The following is a 27,601-nucleotide window of genomic DNA, read 5'->3' as shown; positions in this document are numbered from 1 at the left end:
AAAAGCCGGACATAATGTACATCTTGCAGTTGAGTACTAAATCAGAGACATTCTGTTCTCATAAACTGAAGCTTGGTAATCCCTAAAATAAGCAGTTTTCTGACAAATGGTCACATACATAGATGTAACAAAGCAAAGTCTGCGAGTTTAGTTTCCCTATTTTGAAACAGTTTCTTTTTTTTTTTTTAATATTCATAGTCCATTCTGATGAATGCAGTAGGAAATGTGATGCTTTTGAAGACCAGCAGTAATGTATTTTGAGAATTAAAAGACTTAAGCGTTTAGTTGTTTTTTTTTAATGGAAGTAACTGGGAAATGCCTGTGTGGTGGTAGCACTCCCAGAGTTCATCAGCAGCTTTACGGATGACACGAGCAATTACTGCTCATGGAGTAATACCTGGAAAGAAAAATAAATAAATAAATAAAAAGCCATAAGTATTTAAATATCAGTCTTAATTCAGCAAGAACTACTGTTCTTTCTTCCATTCGTTTGCACAATGGAATAGGACATTTTCGAATCTGGAAAACAGAATTTTCCCTTTGGTGTGATACAGTAGTTTCAAATAAATGTACATTACGGTTCATAACAAAGTTCTTGCTATCCAGACACTCCAGTGAAGCTTCTGCCTGTAGTGTTGTTATTTACTCACAGTCTCTGAAGGAAGCTTTGTCTCATCTCTCCCAAGATTCATGGTGAACCCTAAAACAGATCTGCCTCTCACTAGAGTGAGAACTGAAGAAGGAATTCAAGAACAGGGTCTAAAAATCAGAAAGCAGTATTTGTAGAATTCTGTAAATCTTTTTCATTTCCCTTTCATTGTAGATGAAAATTATAATGAGCAGAGTAGTGGTCTTCATGAAGTCTTCAGTACTTATTTCAGTAGCTTCACCAAGGACAGGATTTTCCTCTGATTGTGCTCAGAGTGTGATTTGTTTTCTTTAATAGACCCAAACATTGTGCTTCTACTCTCAAATATTCACAGCGTTCTGTTTGGTAATGGCTGTGAAGTTAGATCAAGATAGGAGTTATAATAAAATTAAGTGTTTACATTAGGGAATATAATTTAAATGTCAAAAATTAATGTTTTCAATAAGCAGGATGTAATATACAATGTTTCTTCTAATAGGTTGCTCATTTAAAGAAGAACATTAGCCAGCCCTTATGCAGACAAATCTATTTGAAGAGCAGTACCTCCGAAGGTGCTGTATGTAGTTTCCAAGAACTGGGAAAAATAATAGAGTAGGAAATGTATCATGTTTTCTTCATGAATCTTTTCACAGCGATGCTAATTACCCCATAAACTTGCTGTTAATTTGGGAGGGCAGCAGTTTATTGAGTAACCTCAGCTGTGAAATTATTTCTTCTGAACTTCCATAATAATTTTCCTAGGATAATATAATTTAAGATAAAAGACTGTCTGACACTTCCACTGGACCACGATAAAATCCAACTAACTCAAGTGTACTATTTCTTTTAAGTAACGGACTTTATAGAAGGACAGTAAGTACTTTAATATAAGGTTTTGTTAAACTAGGATTCAGCAGCTTTGTAACGAGCATTTGGGGATTTGCAAAAGGTTAACAAGATTTATATTGTGGGATGTTTTTGCATGAAGCTATGAATCATTCCATGATGGCTCTTATTACTTAGAAACGTATTTTTGAATATGCAGTTAAATATATCACACTTAGAAAGTTCTGGGTTACAGACATTCTGGCTTAATTTCAACTTCTACATTTTCAGCTTTAATATTTTATATGCTTTAAAAAAGTTTCAAAAGCAAGTCGTCTGCCTGTGTGACATTTTGTAGTGTTTTGATGTTCATTCAGTTCCCTAATAACGTGTTAGGGCTTTCATTCTCATCACGAGGGCATAAAGATGGCTCCCTTAAAGAGTATTTTTTCTTCTTGTAAATGTGTAGATCTTACCTCTGCGTGTTTCTGAAGGTATTTAAGTTTGGTACTTACAGCTCATAGATACCTGCTGTATTTTTCTGGAAAAGATGCATGCATTTTTCAAAGCATTCAGGTCTGGTTAAATTTCACAATGAACAGAGAAAGCAAACATGCCTTTATTTTAGCTTTGCAACATCTGCTAGCCATTTTCTTAAGTATGCTTCATTGTGTTAGCCCTGATACTTTTCCCTTTTCTATTTTTTACATAATCCGCAAGTATACTTAGCCCATTTCTATAGTAATTGTATTTTAACCAGAGAAGGTTCTTTTTGTGAGCTCATCTCTCCGAATGTATTTCTGATGGCAGCAGACTGTTTGAAATTTTGATTATCGTTCTTAGACTGTGCAACACTCACTGTATGTTATATTGCTGCCATCGGTTAAAGGGGGTGAACGATGTTGTCAATATATAACATACTTGTTGATTTTGCAGGAAGCAGCCTACTAAAGTAGGTTTTTGTTGGTTTTTTGTTTGTTTGTTTGTTTAAAAAAAAAAAAAAAAAAAAAAAAAAAAAAAAAAGCTGTCTTTTTCTTTTTTCTAACCCTTCTCCACTAACCTGTAAAATAAAATCCTTGTTTTCTGTGCTTGCTACTGGAGCAGCAGCCTGCCACTTTTTTGTTCTTCATTAGCCTGACCACAGGCTGCTCTTCATTTCTTTTGTCTGAGGCAGAAGAGTGAGCTCATGCTTTGTGCCCTTGGTAGTCTGATATGTAGAGAGGAGCATATCTGTTTTTATGCCAGGTGTAAAGCTGCTTGTGAGCTATGGGGGAGCTACTATCCAGTCAGGTATTTACCAGTTACTTCCACTTTAAAAAACAACAGCAACGAAAGAACAAAAACAAAAAAAAACCCAGAAAACACCGACAGCCTTTTACATTCCCTAAATGCATTTCTGTTGTTCTTTAAAACAGATTTGCTACAGCATTTTATGTAATTTAAGATGAATGTTAAAGAAGTCAGGTTTCAAAACAGGAAGGACAAACTGTTAGGTCTGCTTTATTGTGTATGTAGTCACTTATCTGAAAATCGTTTCTTTTAGGCTTTTACCAAACTTGAGTTTGTTTCAGGTTTTAAAGAACTCTCTCCTTCCATCCCACTTTGTCTTTCTTTCTGAAGATGTCTTTGTTTGCATTATTTGGGTAAACTTCTATTGGTTTGGGTTGGTTTGTTTGTTTTGTCTTTCTAGAACATGTGCTTGTCAAGACTGCTGGTTTTAGTGCCCTTCTTTTTAATTTCATTAATTTTTTTTACATTTAATTTAATTACATTGCCCATATGATGGTCCTTAAATAGGAGGTCCTATTTCAAGATACAGCGTTTCCTTAAATATTCTAGAAGTAAAATAACTTTAACTATTTCTTCACGGTGGGGAAAGAAAACAAAGAGCTTCAATCAGGTGCATGTTTCCCCAGAATTTGCTGTTAGTGAACAGTGCTAGCTCATCAGTGGACAAGGATTGAAGGTCCAGGGTGGGACTGAGGAAGGACCATATGAATGGTTGTGCAGTGGTAGAACTGCCTCTTGCAACACCGGAGGCCCGGGTTCGGATCCCCCCTGTGGCGCAAGTGGTAGAAGTGCCGCTCTGCTACACAGAGGGCTCGAATCCTGGGAGTTGGACTCGATGATCTCTAAGGTCCCTTCCAACTCGCACGATACTGTGATACTGTGATTTGAGGGTTTGTGGCCAAAGCAGCTCTGAGTATATCAGGATTTTCCAAAAGTGTGGGGGGTGAGTTGAAGGGCAATTTGTTTTCCCAAATGGTTCCGTTGCAGTTATACATTTAAGAAGGAATATTTTATGCTGTTTTATCCCTAATCTGTAAATGGTATTTTCCTTTCTCAGGCAATAAATAATTAGTAGATTTCCAGGCAATCGCAAGAATTACTGAAAGCAATTACGCAATGTAATATGAAGAAGGTAATAATCAACAACATGCCCATATTCACACAATCAGTGGTCTTCAAAATGAGTCCTGGAGAGACAGATCATTGTTTTGACAACAAATTGATTCTGGTTCAAAACAGGGGTGGTTCTGTATGGAATAGATGGACACTGGAACACCTCCTTGGCAGAGATGTGAGTGGATGAAATATACACAGAGGGAGACTGAGCTGGACTTCAGAGAGAGATCCCTCAGGTACTACTGTGTGTTGATAGGCTATAGGGTCTTAGGCACTCCCTTGGGCCAGCAGTGATTGGACATCTGGCAGTGAATCTCAGTGGGAGCTCCCAGACAGTTCATTTGTCCTTACTATGCCCCCAGGTACCCATCCAGCTGTGGCTGCTGTTGGAGAACAGTCCTACCACAAGCCCTGTGGTTCAAGCATTGGCTGGCATGTTCTGATACGCCTCATTCCCAGAAAGACTACCTTCCCTGTGATGTACAGAACTACGAGAGGGCCATGTGCATGTAACATCTACATGACTGCATTGCTTAATGCCAGTTTCCCAGTTCCACTGTGTATCCAAGTGTAACTTGAATCCCAGGTTCTTGATGAGACAAGAGTATGCCTAGTTTTACTTTGTTAGTTAATAGAAATCCAGTGTGTATTTAAAATGTGGTTAACACTGGTTCACACTGCAGAGCTCATTGTGATAGCTGTCAGCAAGAACCAGGATAAAGCTGTTACACTTCACAGTGCATGTTCCTCAACATTCTCTGTTCTTACACACTAAGAACATGTTGCAACAGTTATGTATCTCTAGACTTTCACAATGATTTAATATTTGTCCAAAACCTTGTTGGAAAATATTTAAAGTCCGCTATTTTCAAAAGTGTATTCTAAAATGTTTAGTATTTAGTGTGTAGTACCACTATTTCATATTACTATGTAACATTTATACATGTTATAATATTGTCGCTGCTAAAGGGAGTGACAGTGTAACAGTCTGGGATTAAGTAATCCTTGCACTGTTTTCTTGGTCAAGTAGACATACAAACATATCTGAGATGCTGAAAATACCTTCTGGTTTCAGTAGACATCACTAATTCCACCTTCTGCTTAGAGCCCTTTGTCACTCAAGGTACGTTTTTCTCTTGCAGTTTTATTCTTACATATTAAAATAAATATAAAATCACTTGTTCTCAGATAGTTATTTAGCATATTGTATGGTAGCACGGGTTGCGATTTATGAATAAGAATCTGGCCCCATCCTTTCTCTTACTCAGGAGTCTCGTGGACCTTGTTTAAAAATTGGAAAACTCCACTGTGAATAGCTCAGGTGTTTGTAAGGGTGAATAGGATGTTATGGTGTTATTTAGGAGAAAAGAGAAGGAAAGGGAATGAATGGGAACAAAGGAAAGAAAATGCTGTGAACTGATGCAACAGCAACATGAGGAAATGAAACCTTTGCCCTGTCTGGCACAGACAGTTTTATCATTCCTAGCACAAGCATATGACAACTTTGTATGCTTTTAGGTTTTGCTACTCTGTGTGCTTTAAAATGCTTGTACAAAGAATCTCATTATAATTTTGCCTGAAGGGGTGGTGTCCTTTAATTGTAGCTTTGGTTTGTTTGTTTTTGTATTAAGTCATTAGTTAAAAATATCATTTAGTGCTATTGGACTGGGTCCACACAAAGCTAGGCTGCTTGATCAACCTATTGTGCACCCCCTAGTCTTAATCCTGATTACATTTGCCTTAGTTGATCTCCCTGAAACCAGCCCACTTCCATGTCCTTAGATGCTTGTATACTTCTACGTTTTAAAAAAACAGCAAGCACGCTGTTGCACTTGCTGCTCAGTTTTCATTAGACTATAGATGTGAGAATAGGTAAACCTTTGTCAATCTTTTGTTTTCCAGTCAGGTAGGGTAGTCACAATTTCAGAGACTACTTGTATATTCACCTATCACTGTAATTCTGATGAACTACAACTTGAAATGCTTACAAGCTGAGGCAGTATTTGAATATAAAGTAACTCTGGGAAGATAATAGCTGAGAAATAGATGGAAAGAAAGGAGTTGTTTTACTGTTTTCGTAGCCTATGATGTACTGCCATCCAGACAACATTGCCTAGCTGTGAACTGGCCAACCTTTGGATTCATCTATTAGGTGTCTTTGGCCGGTAGTAAATAATTTCTGAGGAATTCTTCTAGCCTGTACTTGTTCAGCTCAGAAAGGCCCTTCATCTGTTAAAATTTTGTCTCTTCTGTAAAACAGACTTACCTGTAAAAACACTGATGGGATCTTGAGAATTTTTTTTTCACTGTTGACTGTTTGTATGCCACTTATCACTACAGTGTGCTGCTTTTCTACCTCTTAAATTACTTGATGATTCCTTCACTGTTATAGACAAGAAAAGCTCTAGGCCCTTCTTATTTAGTCTCTCTTCTGAAATAGGGCCTCTGGTTTTAGTCATGATTCATCCCAGTAGGCTGTGCTGTTTTCTACTTTGATTAGGGCCATTTTAGCAGTGGCTAAGGGTTGGGAGAGAGATGATTCTCATGCAGTTAGAGAGCTTTTACAAATTACATGATCATCCTTTATAAAGAGTTTTGGTTTGACAAAATCAAGATCAGATGCAGAAGATTTAAACTGCCCTCTGTTGCAAAACAACAAACAAGCAAACAAAAAACCCCAACAAAACACAGCTTTAGACAAAATCAAGCAAGATATGTGGAAGGAAAAGTAGTAGAATAAATAATCTAGTCCTGCAGTGAAATTGTAATTTAACAATTTAATAAGCTAAATGGTAAACTAAGACATGCATATCTTCTGCACCACAGAAGTATAGGAAAAAGACGTACAATGTGGGATCCCTCAGTTCTAGTTCCTTACTGCTTAGTTGTCTTCTATTGAAATGTGAATGTGGAATGTCCCTGATGACTGGGGCGAATTTGACAAATACAATAGAGACTTGTAAAATTAAATAAACTGTAGCTAACGTAGGAGTCAAAATAGTGAGACAAATTTCAGAGGGAGCTAAAAGGAAAAGAATAGGCAAAGCAGCTTGAAAGGGGTTAGCCTTTGAGAAACTGCCTGGGCAAATTCTGAATGATGGGAGCTGTAACATAATCTGTTTATTCTCATAGTTGAAATGTGTCAATTTGAAAAATCCCAGAGATACTTGCAAATGCAGCAATTAGCAAACTTGTTTTAATGGTCTTTTTTAAGCTAAGGAGGGCCTTCGACTTTCTTGCTGTATTTAAAAATCTGTAAGTCTCATATGACATGCTCTTTGAATCCTTAGGAAAGATGTACCATTGTGATGAGTGTGTGTCTTCTAATTAAAATCAAAGGTAAGGCAAAGACTAATAACACAAGCTAAAAACGAGCAAAGATGGCCTTTAATAATAAAGTAGAGAAGAAGATGTAGGAAGTTTTGCCTAACAAAACAAGATTGAATAGCCTGAGTTATGAATCATTGATCTCATTTCCAGTAATAATAGCAACAACTGAGTAACAGAGGATATAACTAATCACTTTTTTTAACAAGGTGTAGGGTTATGTGGGGTCAGTGGTCTTAGTTGAGAATCTCACAGAACACAGAAATATCTAGTTAGTTATGAGTGAACTATAGAACTTTCTATATCTATTACATACATATTGCACTTGCTTGTCTCCTAGATTTATATAAAGAGACAGCATTAGTTCTGCAGGGAGATAATTAGAACATGATGGAAAATGAGGAGAGCAGAATTGTGTTGAAGGATCCCTCATCTGCGGTTGCCATTGGCTGTGGAAAGGTGGGTTACGGTGTATGGTTCTTCTCCATGCAAAGAAGAATGAATGGCCAAGTTAGATTTAGATCTTACAGGGAAATTCCATGCAGCTCCTGGAGGGTTTTACCAGAATAATCCAATCTCTCTGTCTGAGTCTGAGCTTATTATGGAGTCTAGAAGACAGAAAAGTGTTAAAACTGGAAAAAAAGAAAAAAAAAAAAAAAAGTATGTCAATTTGTTTTCAATTGCTTATTGTTTTCTGGGTTATATTCACTATTCTATTTTAAATTTAGTTATCCACCTACGAGTGATATACTCTTGCCATATTACCTGCATCTAAAGTCAGTCTTTAATTTTACTAAGAAAAACAAGTCTGAAGAAAGTGGGTATGGTCAGATTCAGTCGTTGTCTGGACATGTCTGATACACTGAGTTCTGTGATGCCAGACAGTGTCTCAGACAAATCTGTGCAATTAAAGTCCAACTGAGATAAAGTGGGTAGAAGGAGCACACCTTAAACTTAAAATATCAGGTGAGTTTATGCTCCTGGCAGGAAAAAAACAAAAAAACAAAACAAAACAAATTAAAAAAAAAAAAAAAAGTGAATATACACTGAGCAAAGCTATAAATGTGAGCAGAAATTAATATAGAATACTAGAAATTAATACTAACCATAACTAAATATGCCCTATGTTAGTAATGTTTGACTTAACTCTTAGGGCAAATCTTTCAAAAATAGTACTGATATGATAGATCTGGTAACTGAAATCCAGTTATTTCTGAAGATTATTATCAGGAAATAACTAATCTGGCATGCACGTGTTTTTAATATGTATGGATGACTTTGTGAAGTGAAACGTACGTGAAATTAATTCTTAGGTTCAATAAAATAGCGGAATTTTACTGTGATTAAAACCACAGTGCATGTTAGTTGTTAAACATCTGGAATTTACTATTTACTAGATGCCATTTGGAGAGCTGTCTTGAATTTGAGTTTTGATGTATGTGGTATAAAATAATTTCTTTAAATATGTAATTCTTATGGCAAAAGTTTTGCTTCCCAAAAATAGAAGATGAGGTTATATTTATCTTCACAGATTCAATTAGTGGTATCTCAGTCCCTTCTGTATGAAGGGATAAATAAATTCACCTAAGTATTTTGACCAACTAGGTCAAGTCATGCTGCCTTAGTCCCTTTTCTGACTGACACTGGACCCACATGTCTGAACTCCTGTGATAAAATTAGTGTCTGGTACTCCAGTGTGGCCACAACTAGGGAAAGGCAGTAGGTAGCAAAAGCGGAACTGCTAAGCATGCCCACATAAGAATGTCACACTTAGGTAACAGAGTGTCCCTCAGGTCAGCCTACGATAAGAGCAAAGTCAAACAAGGCTGAATCCGTGATGTTTTGTGTTTTAAGTATCTGAAAATTGTTCTCGACCAGCCTCGACCTACAAGACCTCAAATGATCATATGAGCAGGGCAATAAATTGGTGGTAACTTGCCTGGGGGCCTGTGTCATGGTTGTGGAGTTGTGAAAGTTACATCTAGTGTTAGTCCATGTAGATCTGTCTGCTTCATTAGGCTTCACAGATGGGAATGTTTTATATTTAATTGTACCGGAGGGGAACTATGGTGGCTGAATGGGCATGGCTGAGAGGCTCTGCATCGTACCAGTGCAGCCAAGTGGATGAGAGTACCACGCCAGCAGGAGAGCTGGGGAAGCACTTGCTTTCCAAAACTCCACACCTGAGCAAGATATTGGCAATGCCAACAGTCTGTAGCCCAACTGTATTTGCCAGCCATCCAGAAAGTGGCCTCTTGTCATGGCACAGGCTGATTCATCTTCCTGAAAAAAATCCGAAGTGGAATGTAGTGGGCATAGCAGAAAGTGATTTGTTTAGGAAAAGGCTCTCCAAAAGTGATGGTATCCGGAGGAATGGACAGCAACTCTCACAGTGTCGGCGTGCTTCAACTTGGACTAGCACAATTTTCCAGCCAGGCCATGCAAAAGCAAACTTTCAAGTCCTGCCAAGTTCCCAGGAATATCAAAAAGAAGAAAAAAAATATAAAGGTAACTGGCTTTACTATGCAAAGCATTGCAAACAGTGTATTAAAAGGAAAATGGCTATTATATCTTTGTTTACATTCAGGGGATTGGCCATTGATAATTGCATTATTATGTGGGGAGAGTTTTCTTGTTACTATTTTGCTGTGTTTTGCGTCACGGATAATTGTGATTTTTAGTATTCCTTTTGACATAACGTGTTAGCTTTGTGGGGAGCCCTAGTGACAATGTGATAAATACTCACTGGGGTTTTGTCTAATTTGTTATCTAATTTAAAATCATTTATATTCCTTTAGCCCTTTAAAAGTTTATTTCTCTCTTTGTGGTTGTGATGAGCAGATCAAAAGTCTTTTTTGAACCTGGACTTTTTGAATAAAGCACTCCCTTAATGCCTTAAAAAAGCGTAGACAAAGTAAAGCACTTGTTTAGTACTCTCAGGGCGTTCATCTCTCACCTGACGGTGCTGTTTGCCTTTTCCTCTTTCTCGTTATTAACCATTCCTCAAAGCTTCAGTAACTGCACGTTAAGAACTCAGATAAATGCAGCTTCTGAATATTCTTTGATTCCGTAATCAGAAAAAAATCACCATCCTCTTTCAGATAGCTTTTTTTGTTCATGTTAGAGCAACATTGAAGAAATTCTTTTTGGGAATCGTAGTTTAGATATTAGCATAAATTTAGTGCTTACACTTATTTTATTCCTTTTTAAAGAGGGATAAATCATTCTTTGTTCTTCTTCGCCTAAGAGATAAATGCTGCATATTGGGAGGAAGGGAGGGACTACAAGTTGTTTTGTTTTAAGTCTTGCGTCACTCCAGGAAGAAAGATTACAGTGTCAGGAAGGATATCACCTCATGAAAAAGTTAAACTGGTCTAAGTACCTGATTTCTTTAGATTTAGTTGCTCTTCACCTCAGAATGCCTCCTTGCTAACAGATGTCAGGTGTTGATCGCTTTAACGTCTTACTTGGGGCTGTCAGGAGGCTGCCAAAACCCAGACGGTCCCAACCAAGAGTCTCTTAATCATGTTGTGTCGAGCTGCGTTAGCTGTTTTTCTGTTGTGTTTTATTTTTGAACAAACTGAATGACTCAGAAAAGGTTTGCGTTTTAAGTGCTGGCAGTTACTTTCTCATGAGATAAGCCCCATAATTAAATGATGTCTGCTAACAGGGTCTTCCAATTATGAGATATGGGGAGACTTAACAAATTGGGTTGTCTGGGTCACAGGCCTATGATTTCTTTTAGCAATATTTATTCAGATGCTATCTTAAAAGTTGTCAAACACTATTTAAGGACTTAGACAGATTTTTGGCAAACATCTTGAGGAACAAATCCTTTCTGGAAAGACAGCGTACTACTTCTACATGTCATGAAGGGTGCAAGGAAATTCTGATCTATCCCATTCTACTCTACTCTATTCATAGCATAAGAAAAAGCATGAACAAAACCTTGAAGATTCTTGGTCATGAAAAAGCAGGCTCTTTTCTCTTCATTTGATGTCAAATTCAAGATTTCAAACATTTTAAGGGAGGGCTGGATTTGTAGTGAATCTGAAATTTAAATACAGACTATGACATTCTTTGTTACCCAAACAGACTAATGAATCTGAAGTATTTAAATGAAAGGCATATCGCTCCAGCATTTTGTGAGTCACCTCCAAATCTAGTGGTGTGTCCTAGCAAGGTATAGCAGCTTTTGTGAGTGAAGCAGTTTTTGAGAAGGAGTAAACTGACACGTGTTGAGAAAAGAGACGTATGTTGTGTAAGTGAGCACTTCATCGGGTTTAAGCCAGAGGCAGCTGGTTTGAAGCTTGCTGTATCTGTTCCAAACAAAAAGAAACTCTTTTATGCCAGAAAGCTTCAGCTCTTTTTCCCTGTACTCTATTGCCTGACATTACAAATACAGGGTAGACAAAATGACAATTTTAGTGCCTTTGATTCCATTGAGATACTCTCTCTGAACCATCAAAATGTGATTTTACAGCAATAAAACTGCATAGTTCTACATACTTTTTGATTCAGTCAGAAGTAGAGTTTTCAAAATAAGATAAATATTGTATTGGGTTCCTTTTCTGTTCTTGCTCTTGGTAGCATTTTGGATTCTGAAGTTTGAGTTTTTCTGTCTAGGTTTGTAATGCTATCTCTGGAGGTCGGAACTGATGCGATAAGCTTCCCAAACCCAGCTTCCGCAAACGAGTTTGCAGGTTGTATTTTTGAAGCATCATTTTGAGACTTCTCTGGTCACAGAGCATAAAGTACATGAGTTGTAAGGTAGTGCAAAGCTATACATTAACTCATGGCAGTAATTTGTGGGCAAGGAGATAGCTGAATTTTTAACGGCTGATGTGTTGCAGAAGTCACGGACTGGGATGTGTTCCACATTAAACACTAGGAGTCCTGAAAGTCAGTTTTGCATTCGTCTTGGAAAGCAGTGATCTGATTTGTTTTTCCCACATAACCTTCATTAGACGTAACTGAGAGAATGTAGGCAAGGCAAAGAATTACAAATAGGAAATGAAATTTATTTTGTAACATGTAAGGATGTATATTAAAAAGTAGGTGCTGGTAATATGAACATAGATAACAGAATTTAGAAAGGTACGGTTAATCCTTGCATCAACATACTCCAATGTGCAAAGCTCTTTGTGACTAAATAGTTCAGTTTTTTCCATCTGTATGTATAAAGTGTTAACAGAGCCACAGTACAATCCTTCCGTTTGGTCCTGCAGAACCCTGAACAATCTGAATGCTCTACAATACCTTCCACATATGCTGAATATCTGGAAGTGGAGCATAGCAGCCTTGCCTTGAGATAGTCTTTGCAGTAGAGCAGGGAGCGCAGTTTAGGAGCAATGAGGTTCACTCACAGGTGACTCCTGTGGGTAGCGTGCCACAGTCCCACAGGAAGCGGTGGTTCAAGGTGGGATGGGTTACATTGAGCAGTGGTGGTTTTTTTCTGTGTTCAGGATCTCAGCTGTTTGGGGTATTCCGTTGTGAGTGTCATCCACAGAAACATCGTTTTTCCTTAAAACTTCTGAGAGTTCATTTTGATATTTTGGTAACTGAGTTAAGTCACCAGAGAAGTGCAGCTTGTTGGGGTGTTTGTTTGTTCATAATTAAAGTTTTTAGGCTGAGACTGTAAAACATGAGTCTGTGGAGAGCAGCGTGATGTACTGTAGGGCAGTCTGCCTGCAGAAGCCTCCCTTCAGGCATATGCAGAGAGGCTGTGTAGTTCTGCTCAGCCACAGTAACATCGCCGACTGCACTGCACTTACTTCTGATTTATATCGGGTGAGTAGCTCAATAAATTTGGGGCATTCAGGGTTTGGGTTTAGCATTAATATTTTTCCCTTTTTGATACAATGAACCGACACCTCCGACTTCTTCCTAGGATTCATACCTTGAATCCTCTTCTGCCACGATGTCAGAGGTTCTACCATTGCCCTCTGCTTGCAGCTGAGGTTTTGTTCCACTAGCAGTCAATTTCCATGTGTTACCAAAAGCAGACACCTGTGAACTAAGAAAATTCTAAATGTGATACTACACTGCTGAAAGAAGTGAAAGCTCAACTTGACATGTTTTAAGACTCTAATGTTCAAATCAGAATGCAAGATGAAGAACAGTTGTAAATATTGTTTGCTACTCTAGTTTCAGACTTTTGATAAAGACCTGTCTGGCTGCATTTTTATCAGATGATTTAATTCAAAGTAGTGCATGAAAGGGGCCTGCAGGATTGGACCCTGAGAGTCACATGAAAATATTATAGGAATATTTCAGTTTTAAATGGTGATGTTAAATCTTTACAGTGTTTTTGAACTGATTTGTTTCCAAGGGAACAGCAATCTGCAGTTCTATAAACCTTTTCAATGTTAGCACATTACAGGTAGAAACCTCATTCCCTGGCAATGTTTATCATCCTCTTTTTTTTTTTTTTCCTTTTTTTTTTTTTTCTTTTTTCTCTTTTTTTGTAAGAAAAGACTCTCATCCATCCCCTTTGCTTTTTCTCTTTGTTCTTTGCAATTTCTTTTAAATTAATTTCCTTCTGATATTACAGCCACTCTGTGAAAAGTGACACATGTGACACACTTCAAAGAATTATTGACAGAGCGACAGAAAACAAAACAAAAATATGTTTTGAGGAATTGATCCTGGAATAGAAAGAAATTCACAGACTGTGCCACATCATGATACCGTATCCTCAGGTTTAATCCTGTCTGGGATGGCTCTGTCTGCCTACGGTCACAATTCTGTTTAGTTTTTCAGTAACAAACCTGTATCAATGAAAGGGAAGAACAAAGAAGAAGAACATTTTGCTTCATCTGGCAGAACAAATCCACAAGAGGAGAAATATACCCACTGAGAACTTGAAGTTCAGTCCTCGAAAGGTTTTTCTGGATGGCGCAAAAATATCTTAAACATACTGCTCTGCTGTCCTGTAAAATACAGCCTTACCTTTGTGCAATCTCACCTGTGGAATGTTTTCTTTCTGGGAAGCATGGAGAAGTAAGCTTGGCGGGTTGTATGCATCACATTTGTATGTACTACAGAACTACCAGCTGGTCACATAAATGGGCATGGTTAGATGGTTTCTACGTAAACAGCTACTACAGATTTTCTTAGGAAACACAGGCATGTTTTTATAGGAAATGCTGAACATCCATTCTAGAGAAATCAAGTCCAGCCAGAGACATGCTTTTTATCATAGACAATTTCACTGTTTGTAAAATCTGGATCATAAACTGGAACTCAAATGAAATTTTCTATGTGAGCTTCGTTGCACTGCTTCACAACACTGTTTGTTGAGTTCGGTCTGTGTTAAAAAGAGTACGGAGAATGTGAGTTCACTGATGTCTTACTTCTGAGATTTTGCTAATAGTTAGTGCTTTCACTGAAGTAAATTGTTACTTTAAATTATCAGTTTTATCAGAATAAGTTCATTAGAAGTTAGACTTCTGTAGAACTTATCTTGATAGAGTACGTTTCAACTTCTTTAATGTAGAACTATTTGTGGATGTGTTAATGAGGAATGCTTTTATAGTTAAAAGTATTCCGAGTATAAACAATGACTTCTCTCATCTTCAGAAGCTTGAGTCCTGTTCAGCCTGGGTATTAAATACTGACAGGCAATGCTGCTCTCTTAACTGAGTTAGTTTGCTTATGTGTTGGAAGGGAGACCATTTCTCAGTGGGCTCTTCACGGTAGTCTAAAGCATTTAACAGTGTGGGTAAGGAAAAATGTGTACTTGTCATGCCCAATTCTTCTGTATTTAAGAGAACTAGTGAGGACCATTTAAGGTGTATGTTGTTTTAGGCTGTTAGATGTGTTCTTAAAGTCGCATATGAAAAGGGCCAATCCACAGGGTTGTTTTGGCAATCTTGTGCATTGTTTAAAATGAGTGAAATAGCATAGCCGAGACCTCATTGTCAAACCACTATTTCTGCTTCATAATAATAAGTACAGACATTGAAAAGAGATGCCATCTTATTTCTGACTTCACAAGTTTTACCACATTTCAGCTGTCCTGTAAAGAAAACGTGTTTTGCAGTAGCATTTAAAGGTTCACAGCTCATACATGAGCCAAAACAAGCAAAAATCTCTACTTACTCTCTTCTGTATGTTGTCACAAAAATGGGTTTCTGAAAGTGCTTCTTTACCGAAACATAAAAGATAACAAAGCAAAATAGGCAAACAATTAGCTTATTGATGATGTTTAAGCAGCGTTCCTTTTGCTGATTAACTGACAATATTTTGAAGTTTCCCACCTGTTGAACTCAATAGAAATTACCTCTACAAATCACTGAAGTTTAAAAAAGCTGCTTTCCCGTAAATGCATTACCAGGCAATAGGGAGGATTGTCTGTGTGTGGAAGGCTGGGGAGATTCATGCATGTAATTCTGTAAAACAAAATCAATAAAGCTGATGACAGATTAAGTTGCTAAATTTTGTAAAACTAGACTTCTGTTTGGGTCATCAGCACAGCACTATTGGATTTTCTGTGGTTTAATGCTGAAAAACAGGATTATTGATTTTAGGATTTTCAGCGTGTCCCCTCTGGGAGTTCTTAAGCAGTCTTTATAATGCTTCACACTTAAGTTGACAACTACAGTGACATAACTGTGTCCTTGCCTTAGTAATCATTTTCTAATCATATTGGGAAGGGCTGAAAACGGTTTATAAAATGATTATTACAGACAAACAGTGGAACAGGAGGGTTGTCAGGATGTCGCTTCTTTGTCTGGTGCTCATTGCTACCTGTCTGCCATCTTCCCTTGGAATTAACTTACAGTCACAGATTAAGACCTTTGACTGTCATAAATCTGCTTCCCAATATGTTTGACTGGCAGGGGAGTTCAGAAGCCATCCCAGTATAAATAGGATTTTAGCACATCGGGTGCCGCTCCCAAGTAAAAAGGGCTGTTTTGCTGTCGACTTTGTCGGTGTTGTATATTCAGTGCTCCTTTCCCGTCCCATGTGTATGCATGCCTGTGTGTGTGTGTGTGCGTACGTAAAGTAGGAGCTGAGATAGGCTAACAAAATGAACTACTGTATGCAAGAAATATATGAAGTGCACCCAGCTGCTGGTAGCAATTGCTACATGCAGTCCACTGATTATTGCACATATATCGAAGATAATCAGGGTTACAGCAGTTGTGATGCTCAGGTCCTGCACAGTAACAACATATATATGGAACAGGCCTGGGCGGTGAATCAGCCTTATACCTGTAGTTACCCTGGAAACGTGTTTAAAAGCGAGTACTCTGACATGGACATGGCCCTGAATCAGTACAACCAACCTGAATATTTCACCGAAGAAAAACCTACTTTTTCTCAAGTGCAGTCGCCATCGTACTCTCAGAAGAAAGGTAGGGGCAATTTATTTAAATAACAACAACAAAAAAATCTCTGTTTATGTTTTTGTTTTGCTTTAAACTTACAGTTGCATCAGTTGGCTCAGATACATCTTTGAATGTGAAGGCTGCCTGTTCAAAATTGAAAGCAGCAGTAACAGAGGTTGCTAGGTGATTGTAAGGTTTTCTATGAGCGATGAGGATTTCCAAGCACTTTTTCTTAATCTGTAAAAGACATTTTCAGTTTATTGCTTGCTTTCTGCTTTTTGTGGCAATTAAGTTCATGTACTATTCAGCAGTGAGCTAGATAAGAAAGTTTCTCATCTGAAATGTCGTCGCTATATATTCTTCATCTAAAGCTGTGTTTTCTAGTTGCATACGATTTGTATGAGTCCTTGTTGCCAGTAAATGTGAACTCTGTTTACTCAGCAACTCAGGCAAAGTATTTTGAAAATAGAACTGTAAATACGTGTGGGTAAAATGAATGCATTTGGTAGAGTAACTCTTTTAAATGAAAACCATATACTTTCTGATTGTGCAAAGCAAAAAAAGAATGAGAATTCAAGCATACCTCTGTGCAACAAAGACTATTCTGCATCCAAAAAGTTGATATAGACAATACGTTTGTGATAGATAATGTCAGTGCAGCATCAGCTCCCTTAGGATTGAATCATTACTTGCTTTTAGATTTCCTTATTTTTCTTTCACATAATCAGAGCAGGTATCCCTTCTCAGAAAGAGCCTAAAATACCAGCAAATGCTTGAAAATCTTTTCAGTGTTGTTTGTTTTGAATTCAGAGAAGCAAACTGATGAACAGAGAATATACATCCTTTTGTTTCCTTACAGTCACGTAATTAAAGAATAAACATACACAGTCTGTTGTAGCAACATAATGTCCTTTTTCTATTAAGACCAGATTTCCTGTATGCAGTTATCCAAAACCAAAATAAATGCAGTATAACTAGCTGGGTAGATAAAACACTATTTACTATTTTTAAAGTGGCTTTGTAGTCAAAAGTAGACCGGTTGATATTATTAATAATACAGAAATGTGAAGTATTTTCCTTTGTGCAGGTAATATTCATTAGTGCTCACTGCAGTAAATCTGTATATTTGGTAGAAAAATGTCTTCTTAGTTTTATTATTTGAGCGCCATTGCAGTTCAGAATGCAGGAAATATTTTTTTAAAACATCCTATGTCTGGAAGCTGTAGGAAGATGAGCAAATTATAGGTAGAATAGCTGTGGATAATGCGTGTTTTTGTTACTATTCAGCATTTTGAATGCTGTTTAAGTCTGCTTACTATTGGGAATTAACTAATGAACTTACAGCTCTTTACGGACTTTTTTTGTGTCTTGGGAATGGTTAAAAAAACCAAAACCTGCACAGAATCAACTTAAAGAAAATAGTCCTACTATTGCAAAGTTATTTAAGTAACATATTCTTCCTAGTGCTAAAGGTTCTTAAATAGTATCAGATATACATATATCAGAGCTCTAAATAAGTTATTTCAGTACTCAGATATCTCATACGATTCATGCTCTGCTCAAAGTTTTTTACTTGTTGGGTTAAAGGAACAGAGTTATTTTCTACAACTGCTGGTCTGCCTTTGTTTGCTACTAGCTCAGTTCCCCTAAAAATGCACTGAATTTTGATAGAAGGCGTCTCTCAAGCAGCCTTTTAATTGATCATCCACAGAGACAGAGTGTCGTTCTTCGGGACTCTTTTAGAGCTGCATTGCTGTGACAATACAGAGTTGCATACCTTCTGTCAGACCTTTGCAAGTGCTGAGTTTGTTAATCAGAACAGATATAAACACCGTGGGACATGTGCATCTTCTCTATCACTTTTTTTTTGTGGGTTGTTTTTTGTTGTTGTTGTTGTTGTTTGGTACAATTTCCATCTTTTAACCAAGCTATCATAAAACTAACGAACCTTTTAATCCTGTCATAAGAACAGAAGGCTCCATACAGGGCATGTGTGCCTGTATTGATCCAGAATTGATTTTGAGGGGGGAAGAGGGAGTTTGTTAAGAGAAGCCTTGGTAAAAGCCCATTAAAGCAAAATTAAGTCCATAAGCAGGTGTCCATGAGGGGTCCTGATTGTTGCAGTTGGTATTTCTGTTAGTCCCCTGAAATTTGTAGTAATCTCCGTAAGATTCCAGCTGTTCAAATCAGATTGTACTTTACAGTAGCACATGGAGGCTTTTCATATCAAAACTTTTGTTAGTTTTTTAGATGTTTAAAGTCTTCCTTTCCGTCTGAGAAGCAGAAAGAAACACCAGCATTTCATGCTGAGAAAGTTAACATTTCTAAAGGGGAATTTAATCATTTCTCATTGTTAATGTCACTTTAAAAGAATTCCTGAAGTAACTTTAAAAAATAAGAACAAAAGACCCCAATAAGGTGTCACAGAAGAGGAAAAGTGAGTAGTTTGAAAGTATATCTAGCTATTCCAGAACAAAAGAAGACATTCAAGCTGCTCCTCTTATTGCAGTGCATTGAACATTTTCCTGATGGTTTTGATGAAAGATGTGACTTCTAAGGAAGAAGGGTTGTGATATCCAGTGAGCAGAACAGAGCTGACGTTGGGCAGACAGTGCTCCTTTGGGGAGACGTGCCGTGTAGCAACCCCTGAGGCTGAGGGGCTGCACGGAACACCCCTGTGCCTCCTCCTGCCTTCTGTACAGCAAGGAGGAACACTTTGGGACAGCACAGAAGTAGCACAGTCTGAAAAGTGCAAAAGAGCTGTTTACAGAGTCCCAGCATCCTCTGTATCCCCACTTTTGCTTCATGAGCAATATTTTGGCAACATGAAAAATAGGTCTGCAAAGTTGAGTGTGGGCTGAGAGTTGGATTTCACTTCCCTTTGCACAGAGTCGTTTCACAAAGTTAACAAAAGATGCTGGCTGCTGTCTGTGAATTTAGGCTTTAACCTCAGGCGCTGTGGAGGAGGCCAGAAGTAACTGGAAACTGCCCTGAAAAATACTGATCTGCAGGCTCAGATTCTTGAGTTGTGTAATAGCAATGTCAGTACTTAGCCCTGTTGGCCACTTTTTTTTCCCCAGATGAGGTTACTGAGATATTTATGGGTGCTCTTGGTATAGTGGTGGATAGGATTTGAAAGTTGTTGTTACTGCAGTTGTCATTGTTATTTCCCTTTGTATTTTCTCAGACAGTTTGTATGCAGCTAAAGAAACGACTGCTAGCTTATGCTTCTGAGTTAGTCCAGACTGAGTTATTAGCAGTGTGAAAACACCGGGGTACTCTTGAATACCTCAGAAAACACAACATGGAGGTTATGTAAAAATGTCTTCCTAATCAGCATGGGTGCATGTGTGCATATAATGAAGTTACAAAGAGAATGAGTTATTTGCATCTTTGGCTCCTGCAGGAGAGTAGCCGTGCTAACAATTATTTTGAGTTTAAGAATGATTAATTTCTTTCTTGACCACCCAAATAAAGAAGCAGCTGTGATCAGAGAATTGGCATCCATTTCAGCAAATTATTATGTAGTTGGAATTGTATCTCTTTCTTTTTTAAGAAAAATACCAGTGGGAAATGCTTTTTCACCTCATTTACTCTAACCTTTGCAAAACAAAATGAAGAATGGGAGAGTAAACTGTCATGCTTTGTTTTTGCATCAGTAGTAAAACTGATGTTCACTGAGATTTCTAGGTAAATCAATTATTTATTATACTATGCCATGTTCTCTAGAACCACTTTAATAATTTTTGAGGAAAAAAAATTGAATGGTCTGACACTCAAGTGTTATGTACAGTAGTGCATTTAGTACCTATAGCTTGTAATGGGAGCAACTGCAGTACTGATCGTAGCAGTTCAAGTGATAGCAGGGTTTGGGCTTCATTGACAAGGATTCTGACTCAACCCAAAGGGCTAATATTTAGGAAAGTCACTCAGAGAAGAGGGGCTGTAGGACATGTTGTTCCTACTGTCTTTGCAGAATCTCTTGCCAAATTTTAGTAATTTGATAAATCAAAGAATGTTAATAAAATTGTGGACAAGAAAGCCAGCTAGCTGACAAGAAAAGTCAGAAGAGAGAATCTCTTTAACGACGTTTCCTGTGGAGAGCTAAGCAATTTTTCTCAGGAGGAATGAATTAAAGAAGGTGGCAAATAAAGATCACTGTATCAGCACAGCCTTTCAGATGAATAACAATGATTGTACAAACAAACAAGAATGGAGTATGCTTTTTCTGACTCGGCTCTGTGCTTTGTCCAATAGACATTCTATAGACTTCTACACGAGTATACCAGTTACGATAGCAGGATGGTTCTTGTGTTTTTCTTATACTTTGCAAGGCGTAACAATGTGACTATAAAATTAACATTATAGCGGTATAAATTTTCTTTTCAATTCTAATGCAGTTCGGGATTCCCAAGGTAGTAATTAATTTCTTCTTATTCATTTTCATAAAGCGGTGTCTAGTAAGTGAATACGAGCTTAGGAATAAATGTGAATTCCTCATTTTCTTGAGTGGTTTCTAGTCACATGGCTTGCATGAAGAAAAAAAGATTTCAGGGAGTACATTTATTACGTGACTGTGCCAATGTACAGAGAAAACAAAATACTGCGTAATGGTCTTAAAACACAAGGTTCTGCAATTGCAAAAATGGCTTTCCCTGTTTGAAAGGAATAAGCCTATGAAGGATTAGGAGCAAGCCAGATAGCATCTGGTTTATGAACACTGTTGGTGTCAATCTCATGTATCCCTGTTGGACAGTCAATCACAGTTTGATCCTGGTTCAATTCCTAAGTTAATATTGTGCATACATGCAGAGAGTTGAAGTGGGAAGTCTGTGCAACAGTTCTTCAACAAAACTGACATTTGCTTTTTGCTTTTCTCAAAATATGCTTGTCTGATATGCACAACATACAAAGAATACTGTTTTTCAGGGGTTGTTTCCATTTAAATAGCTTTTCTTTGGCTTGCTGCAGGGGGGCAGGAATAGCCACACATTGTCTCTTTTGAATCCTACCAGTATGTTACACTGTGCATTGAGGTGTCACTCCTACAAACGAGGATGTAGGTATACAGTGTTAAAGGTACAGACTATGTCAGATATCTAGATAGGTTAGCAGGTCTTCGTCTGCCCTTACAGTTGTAGAACATTTTCCTGCAGAAGGGAATTGTTTCTTGCCATATTAGTACAGAAGGTGTTACAAGCTACAACTGCAATTTTAAAGTTACGGTAGATCATCATCAAGACTCAGCGGATTATACAACATACCCAACATTCTCTTCCAGGATAGGGGCAGCTGGTCCTGTTGAGCATCTAGCCTTGCCAAGAAGGTAAGATTAGACAGGCTGGTAGGCCGAAGTCTGGAAAGCAAAGGAGCTTCCTTAGGCTGTAGAAGAAACAGCAGACAAGACAGATCAAAGTTGTTAATCGTTGATCTCCATCAAAAAAGATCAACAGTGAACAGTGATGTCAAGTCAATCTCAGTGCTTAACTTTGAGGATCAAACTGGGTGTACCAAATGAAAATCCAAACACAGCATAGTATTTTAGAACCACAGAATGGCTTGGATTGGAAAGGAACTTAAAGCCCAACCAGTTCCAGCCCCTTCTGTGAACAGGGCTGCCACCCATCAGCTCAGGCTGCCCAGGGCCCCATCCAACCTGACCTTGAACACCTCCAGGAGTGGAGCATCCACAGCTTCTCTGAGTAGCCTGTGCTAGGGCCTCACTAGTCTCACAGTAAACAATGTATTGCTAATATCTTACCTAAGTCTACCCTATTTCAGTTTACAGCCATTTCCCTTCATCCTATCTCTACAGACAACAAGCCCATATCCTTCTTAAGGCTTGGAAGACAGGGGAACAAAATTGGCTGTTACTGTACAGTTCAGTGATATCAGCATTGCTTTTGAATGATTCTGTTAGCTAATTGCTAACTACTCAGGAACTGCAAATACTAGGAATTATTTACAGTGGATGTTACAGTTTGCAAGAGCTAATTTTCCCTTATCCCTCCTGGTGTGGTCTGCTTGTCTGAAGCATCAATCATTTTAAAGAAAAAAGAAAAAAAAAAAGGTGCTTATTGAGTACTTTTATTGTCCGTGATTTCGTGGGATGAAGCTTTTCTGTCCATGTTGCTGTTCCCCACTGAGTCAGTGAAAGAGGGCAGGGTATGTGTTTTTCATGTGACATGGGGACAATCCTGTAGAAGTGATGAACGTGGTACCTTAGATTTAAGTAATTAAAGTAGAAGGCAGTTAACACTGCTAATGAAAGAACAATTAGGAATGTGCTTACACGTAGGGATTCTGTTTTTAATTTCTAACTTGGAGTGCCTGTAGAGGATTTCTTTCCAGCCAGAATGAGGACTGTTTCCTGAGTAGGATAAAGTCCTGAAACTCCAAGAAGAGGATGGACATCAGTGGTCACATGTGCAGGCTGCTGAATATATTTAAGGAAGCAGTTTAAACAAGTCATCTCCTGCTGCTCCAATAGAACAAAGCTGCCATTACATGAGCAGTGCTAACCAGATTATATGCTTAATGAAATATCAAGGCATTTAATTTAGAAGTATTTCTTGAGGAAGCAGAAGCTGGTGATGCTGAATTTTAGAGGGCATAACCTAAGCTAAAGTAAGTCTGCCTTTTATGAATAGCAGTAACTAGAAGTCATTAATTGTGACAAAAAAATTGGTACAAAATCCCATATCCCTTTGCTGACCCTGCTTCCTCCTGTGTCAGCTGCATTCAGTGTGTGTTGTGTGAGCAAAAGGGGGGCAGGACGGGGATAATAGCCTCTGCTAATCCTCCACTGGCATAATGTCCGTTAGCAGTCATGATGTAAATTAGAACCGAAACCCTGCTGTCTTTCTTCCCTCAAGGTCAGGAACCAGATCCATGTGTCCAACAGTCTTTACTCAAGTTTATAATATAGAAATATAACCTACATGTGAGTCTAATATTTTACCATACTGTAGACAGATATGGTACCTCAGTAAGATCTCTCTGCTCATTCCCCAGTCCCCCTTCAGATTCCAGTAGGAGTATTAGTAAATCGGTCATGCAGGCACCTGTGTCCTGTTTCCCAGTGTTACCTAAGAGGTGTATTTATTTCCTGTAATTTTAGGTTCTCATAATTATGCTCAAAAATATAATGTAGACATTACAATTACTTCCTGCTTTGTTTCTTCCTCCTTTCTCCAGATGAGCCCTGGAAAGTTCATTTAATTTAAGCTGAATTAATTTCAAGTATTTACTGTCTGATGAGGACTTTCCTTTCTGAAGAACCTGTAGCAAGTGTAGTCTTACAAAAGCGCTCTCCTTTAAGCTGCCTGTTACTGAGCTTATTCTCTGGGTTTTAGTCACAGGAAGATGATGGCCATTCCCCTGACAGCATCCTCTGACAGCCTTCTGGTGCCTGAGTCCTTGTGCTGGTTGATCTCTCTGCGAGTCCCCAAGCTGCACCAAGCTGTGCCGATGGCAGGGCAGCAAACTTTGAGCCTGGTATAATGTGTCTGATTTAACGTGTCACAGCGAGGCAATAGAAGGGATAATGTCGCAGCTAGCAGCATCCAAAGGACTGTCCCACACTGTACTTATAAATTGCACTCAGCTAGTTGGTAGATGATGCAAGGCTGGGAAGGATGGCTGATGCCCTAGGTGGGTGTGCTGCCATTCAGAGGCTGTAGAAATGACAGAGATATCTGTTGAGGTCCATCAAAAGGACATAGAAGTTCCTCCACCTGTGGAAGAATAAATACATCAATAAAGGCTGGATACCTGATGGCTAGGAAGGGATTTGCAGAAAAGTACTTGGGACTTCCTGGTGGGCAACAAACTGAATGTGAGCCAGAAGAATGCCCTTGAGGTAAGGAAGACCAGCAACATCTTAGTCTCAGTTAGGAGGGTCATCACCAGCAGGATGAGGAAGGTGAACCTTCCCTCTGCTCTACACTGCTGACATGTACCTGCATTGCTGGGATTGAGTCTGGACTCTGATGGGACAGATGTGGACAGTCCAGTGAAAGGACACAGGTGGAGAAGAGACTGGAGAGTCTGACATAAGAGGAGAGACTGGGAGTGCTGGGACTGGTTGGCCTGGAATGGAGAACGTTCACTGGAATCCTAGTCATGTGTAAAAAATCTTGACAGGACTGAGTGATAAAGACAGAGCAAACTCATCTCAGTGTTGTCTAATGAAAGGACAAGAGGTAAAGAGCACAAATAAACATACAAGGAATTCCATGCAAGCATAATAAGATAATCTTCTTTTACTGTGAGGGCACAGGTTGCTCGCAGGAGTTACGGAGTCTCCATCCTTAGGGGCAGTCAGAACCCAACCAGACGTGACCCTGACCCATGATGTCCCTGGTGGACCAGGAGATCTCTAGATGCACCTTCCAGCCTCAGCCTCTCGGTCATTCTCTGAAGTATTTACTGTACCTCAATAATTTTAAAGGGTTAAATGAATAGCTGCACTTCCCTCTCTCCTCTCAAAATGAATCTTAGACCTTTGTGTACAGAGAAAAAATATGTACCATAATTCAATTGAATTATAAATTATGGGAACACGAACTTTGAAAGCTTTGTATTTTACTACACTTGAAAGTTCTCTTTGGCTCAGAATTACATCAGTTGCCATCAGAATTGTTCTGGGTTTTTGTTGTTGTTGTTGTTTTTTACGTAAGAGCAAAAATATGTTTATATTGTCAAAACAAATGGTGTTGTGAGAAAGAACCAAGCATTCCCGGCAGTTTTTCATAGTAGTACTATTTGATTTCACTCATTAGGTGTCTGATGAACCACTTCAGAAGAGAAAATGTCATTCTCACACATATATGTACACACACAAATATTTGAATGCCCACGTATTTTGCCCTCAATTTAAGCTATATTAAATGCAACAGTGGAACACACCCAGGTAAGGTATGATCAATGCCTTTTGTGATCTGTTGTTGGTATTTCTCAACCACATCTGCAGAGCTGTTTTGAAACAAATGCACTGTCAGTAAATATTTCTTACTAGTGTGTACCCGAGTCACTTTGCAACTTGGCATTTTAGAGTACAAGCACATTAGTTTTTTCTCTGAAACAGAAAAGCGAAATGGACTCCATGTTTTGCTGTTACTTAATTTTTCACATCAAAGCCCATGCTATAAAAATAAATGTATTTCTTTTCCTGAGCTATTATATCCTTTCAGAAGAAAGCAGACATGTTATGCTTCATGACCAGTTGGTGCTGAAACAATCTGAAAAGTAAAAGATGCAGCATACAATGTTTAAATACTTCTGTGATATTGTTAGCATGAGCTTTTTATTCAGGAAATCCAGAGAGTTGAGAAGTGTGAGGCTAGTAGACAATATTTGCAGTGAATCTGAATACAATATTTTTATATAAAATGTACCATTTTATATAGAGTTTACATGCCACATCCTCTTTTTCTTTGCAGGGTATATACCCAGCTACTTAGACAAGGATGAGCTATGTGTAGTATGTGGGGACAAAGCCACTGGATATCATTATCGCTGCATCACTTGTGAAGGTTGCAAGGTAAATGGCATAGTGGGAAAGTGGGAATCAGAAAAAGCTCTCCAGCTTCTCCATTTATACAGACTTACTGAACTATATCAAATAAAACAAAGACAGATTAGAAGTGAATAAGAACATCCAGTACTGATGATAAGCCATATCTGGCTGTGCTGCTGATCTACATATACATAAGGAACATAGTTGATTTTTGCAGCGTTTGCTTCTGAAAAGAAGACAGGGAATTTCAATCTTTTGTTGTTAACTGTTAGCTTTTTCAGTTCCTTTTTTTTAATGTTTTTTTTCTGACCGTGTTCTTAGCCAGTGTACATCAGCATCCTCCCAAGAACTTCAATGAAACTCTTTATGCAATAGCTGAGATTCTGCCTATGGCCATGACGAGTCTGTGGTGATTAACAGTGTACCAGTGTATCTCATTATCACTGCAAAGAACAAAAACCAAAAATCTCTTCCACATGCTCGTACAGCAGTAACATCCATCACTTCAGGAAGCATCAACACAAAGTTAAAACAGATTTAATTCTTTTTTTTTTTTTTACTTCTTTAACTTAACCATATTAAAATACGGTTTCAGTCTTTTTCAACTCTAAAGCTACATGAAAAATGAAAAAAAAAAAAATTGCTTTGGGCAAGTAAATGAAAAGCATAAATGAATAACACGATCAGGCACATTTTGCGTGATTTCACTGCCATAAATTTGCCTGTGTGGCTTGAGATCCTGTAAGAAAGCTATTCTTTCCTGCAGAAAAAGAAATGTTTTTCTAAACAAATGGAGCCACACGTCATGCACTAGTGTCATGGGATTGAACCACAAAAGTCATATTTTGTTAGTCTCCAAAGTCAGGAATATTTGAATATGAAATTTTGGATTTGTGTTGGTATTAGATCCCCACATCACAGTAACAGTATTGAAGTAATTCCTTCTGTTGTACAGCAGTGCACTTCCATACACTGATGAGATGCGCAAAGACTTAAATATCCTCTGCGTAGGAGGTTTGTAGTAATATTCATCACAGCTTTATACACATACATATTTATTAAAAAATATTTATATGTGAGAAAAATTGTGGAACCAAACAAGTGATTTTTACACGTTTACATCACATATACCAGATAATAACAACACATAAAACTCAGGAATATAGCTTAATTCAGATACATTGACAAGTAAGAAATAGTGTGACGTTATGAAATAGCTTCTGCTCCCAGCTGAACAGCAGTATTTCTTGCTGTATTTCCTGCTTAGGTTTTTTTTGTTATTCTACTGGAAGTATTTATTTTTTATGCCCACCAGCTATTGTAAAATATAGTATAACAAATCTACTTATATCTTCTGATGTACAATTTAAAATAATGCTTTTATGCAGAAAGAACCAAGTTGACAATTTGCAACAAGAAATTAATTTTTTTCTCCAACTTACAGTAAGCTTCCAGACTGTGTTTTCTGTTATTTTTGCAAAGTTATTAACTGCACAAGATGGTTTGACAGCTCTTTTGTGTGGACAATTTCTACTCACATTCTGGAGGATCTGCATAAGT

General features: G+C 38.0%; 1 protein-coding gene across 10 annotated transcripts in view; it reads left to right on the top strand.

Annotated features, from left to right (window-relative positions):
* THRB (thyroid hormone receptor beta) overlaps positions 1 to 27,601 on the top strand; it is a 163,030-nt gene that overhangs the window by 114,504 nt on the left and 20,925 nt on the right. For 8 of the 10 annotated variants that reach the window (XM_072328153.1, XM_072328150.1, XM_072328152.1 and 5 more), the window contains one exon: positions 25,965 to 26,065. In XM_072328153.1, coding sequence (XP_072184254.1) covers positions 25,965 to 26,065 — 101 coding nt within the window. Of the gene's footprint in view, positions 1 to 9,252; positions 9,695 to 16,220; positions 16,549 to 25,964; positions 26,066 to 27,601 lie in introns of those variants that run through there. The other 2 variants (XM_072328146.1, XM_072328147.1) reach the window with 2 other exon arrangements.

The sequence above is a fragment of the Excalfactoria chinensis genome, chromosome 2 (assembly GCF_039878825.1).
Source record: "Excalfactoria chinensis isolate bCotChi1 chromosome 2, bCotChi1.hap2, whole genome shotgun sequence".
Lineage (NCBI taxonomy): Eukaryota > Metazoa > Chordata > Aves > Galliformes > Phasianidae > Excalfactoria > Excalfactoria chinensis.
The sequence above is the reverse complement of the archived record's forward strand: the minus strand, read 5'-3'. Positions and strand labels throughout refer to the sequence as shown.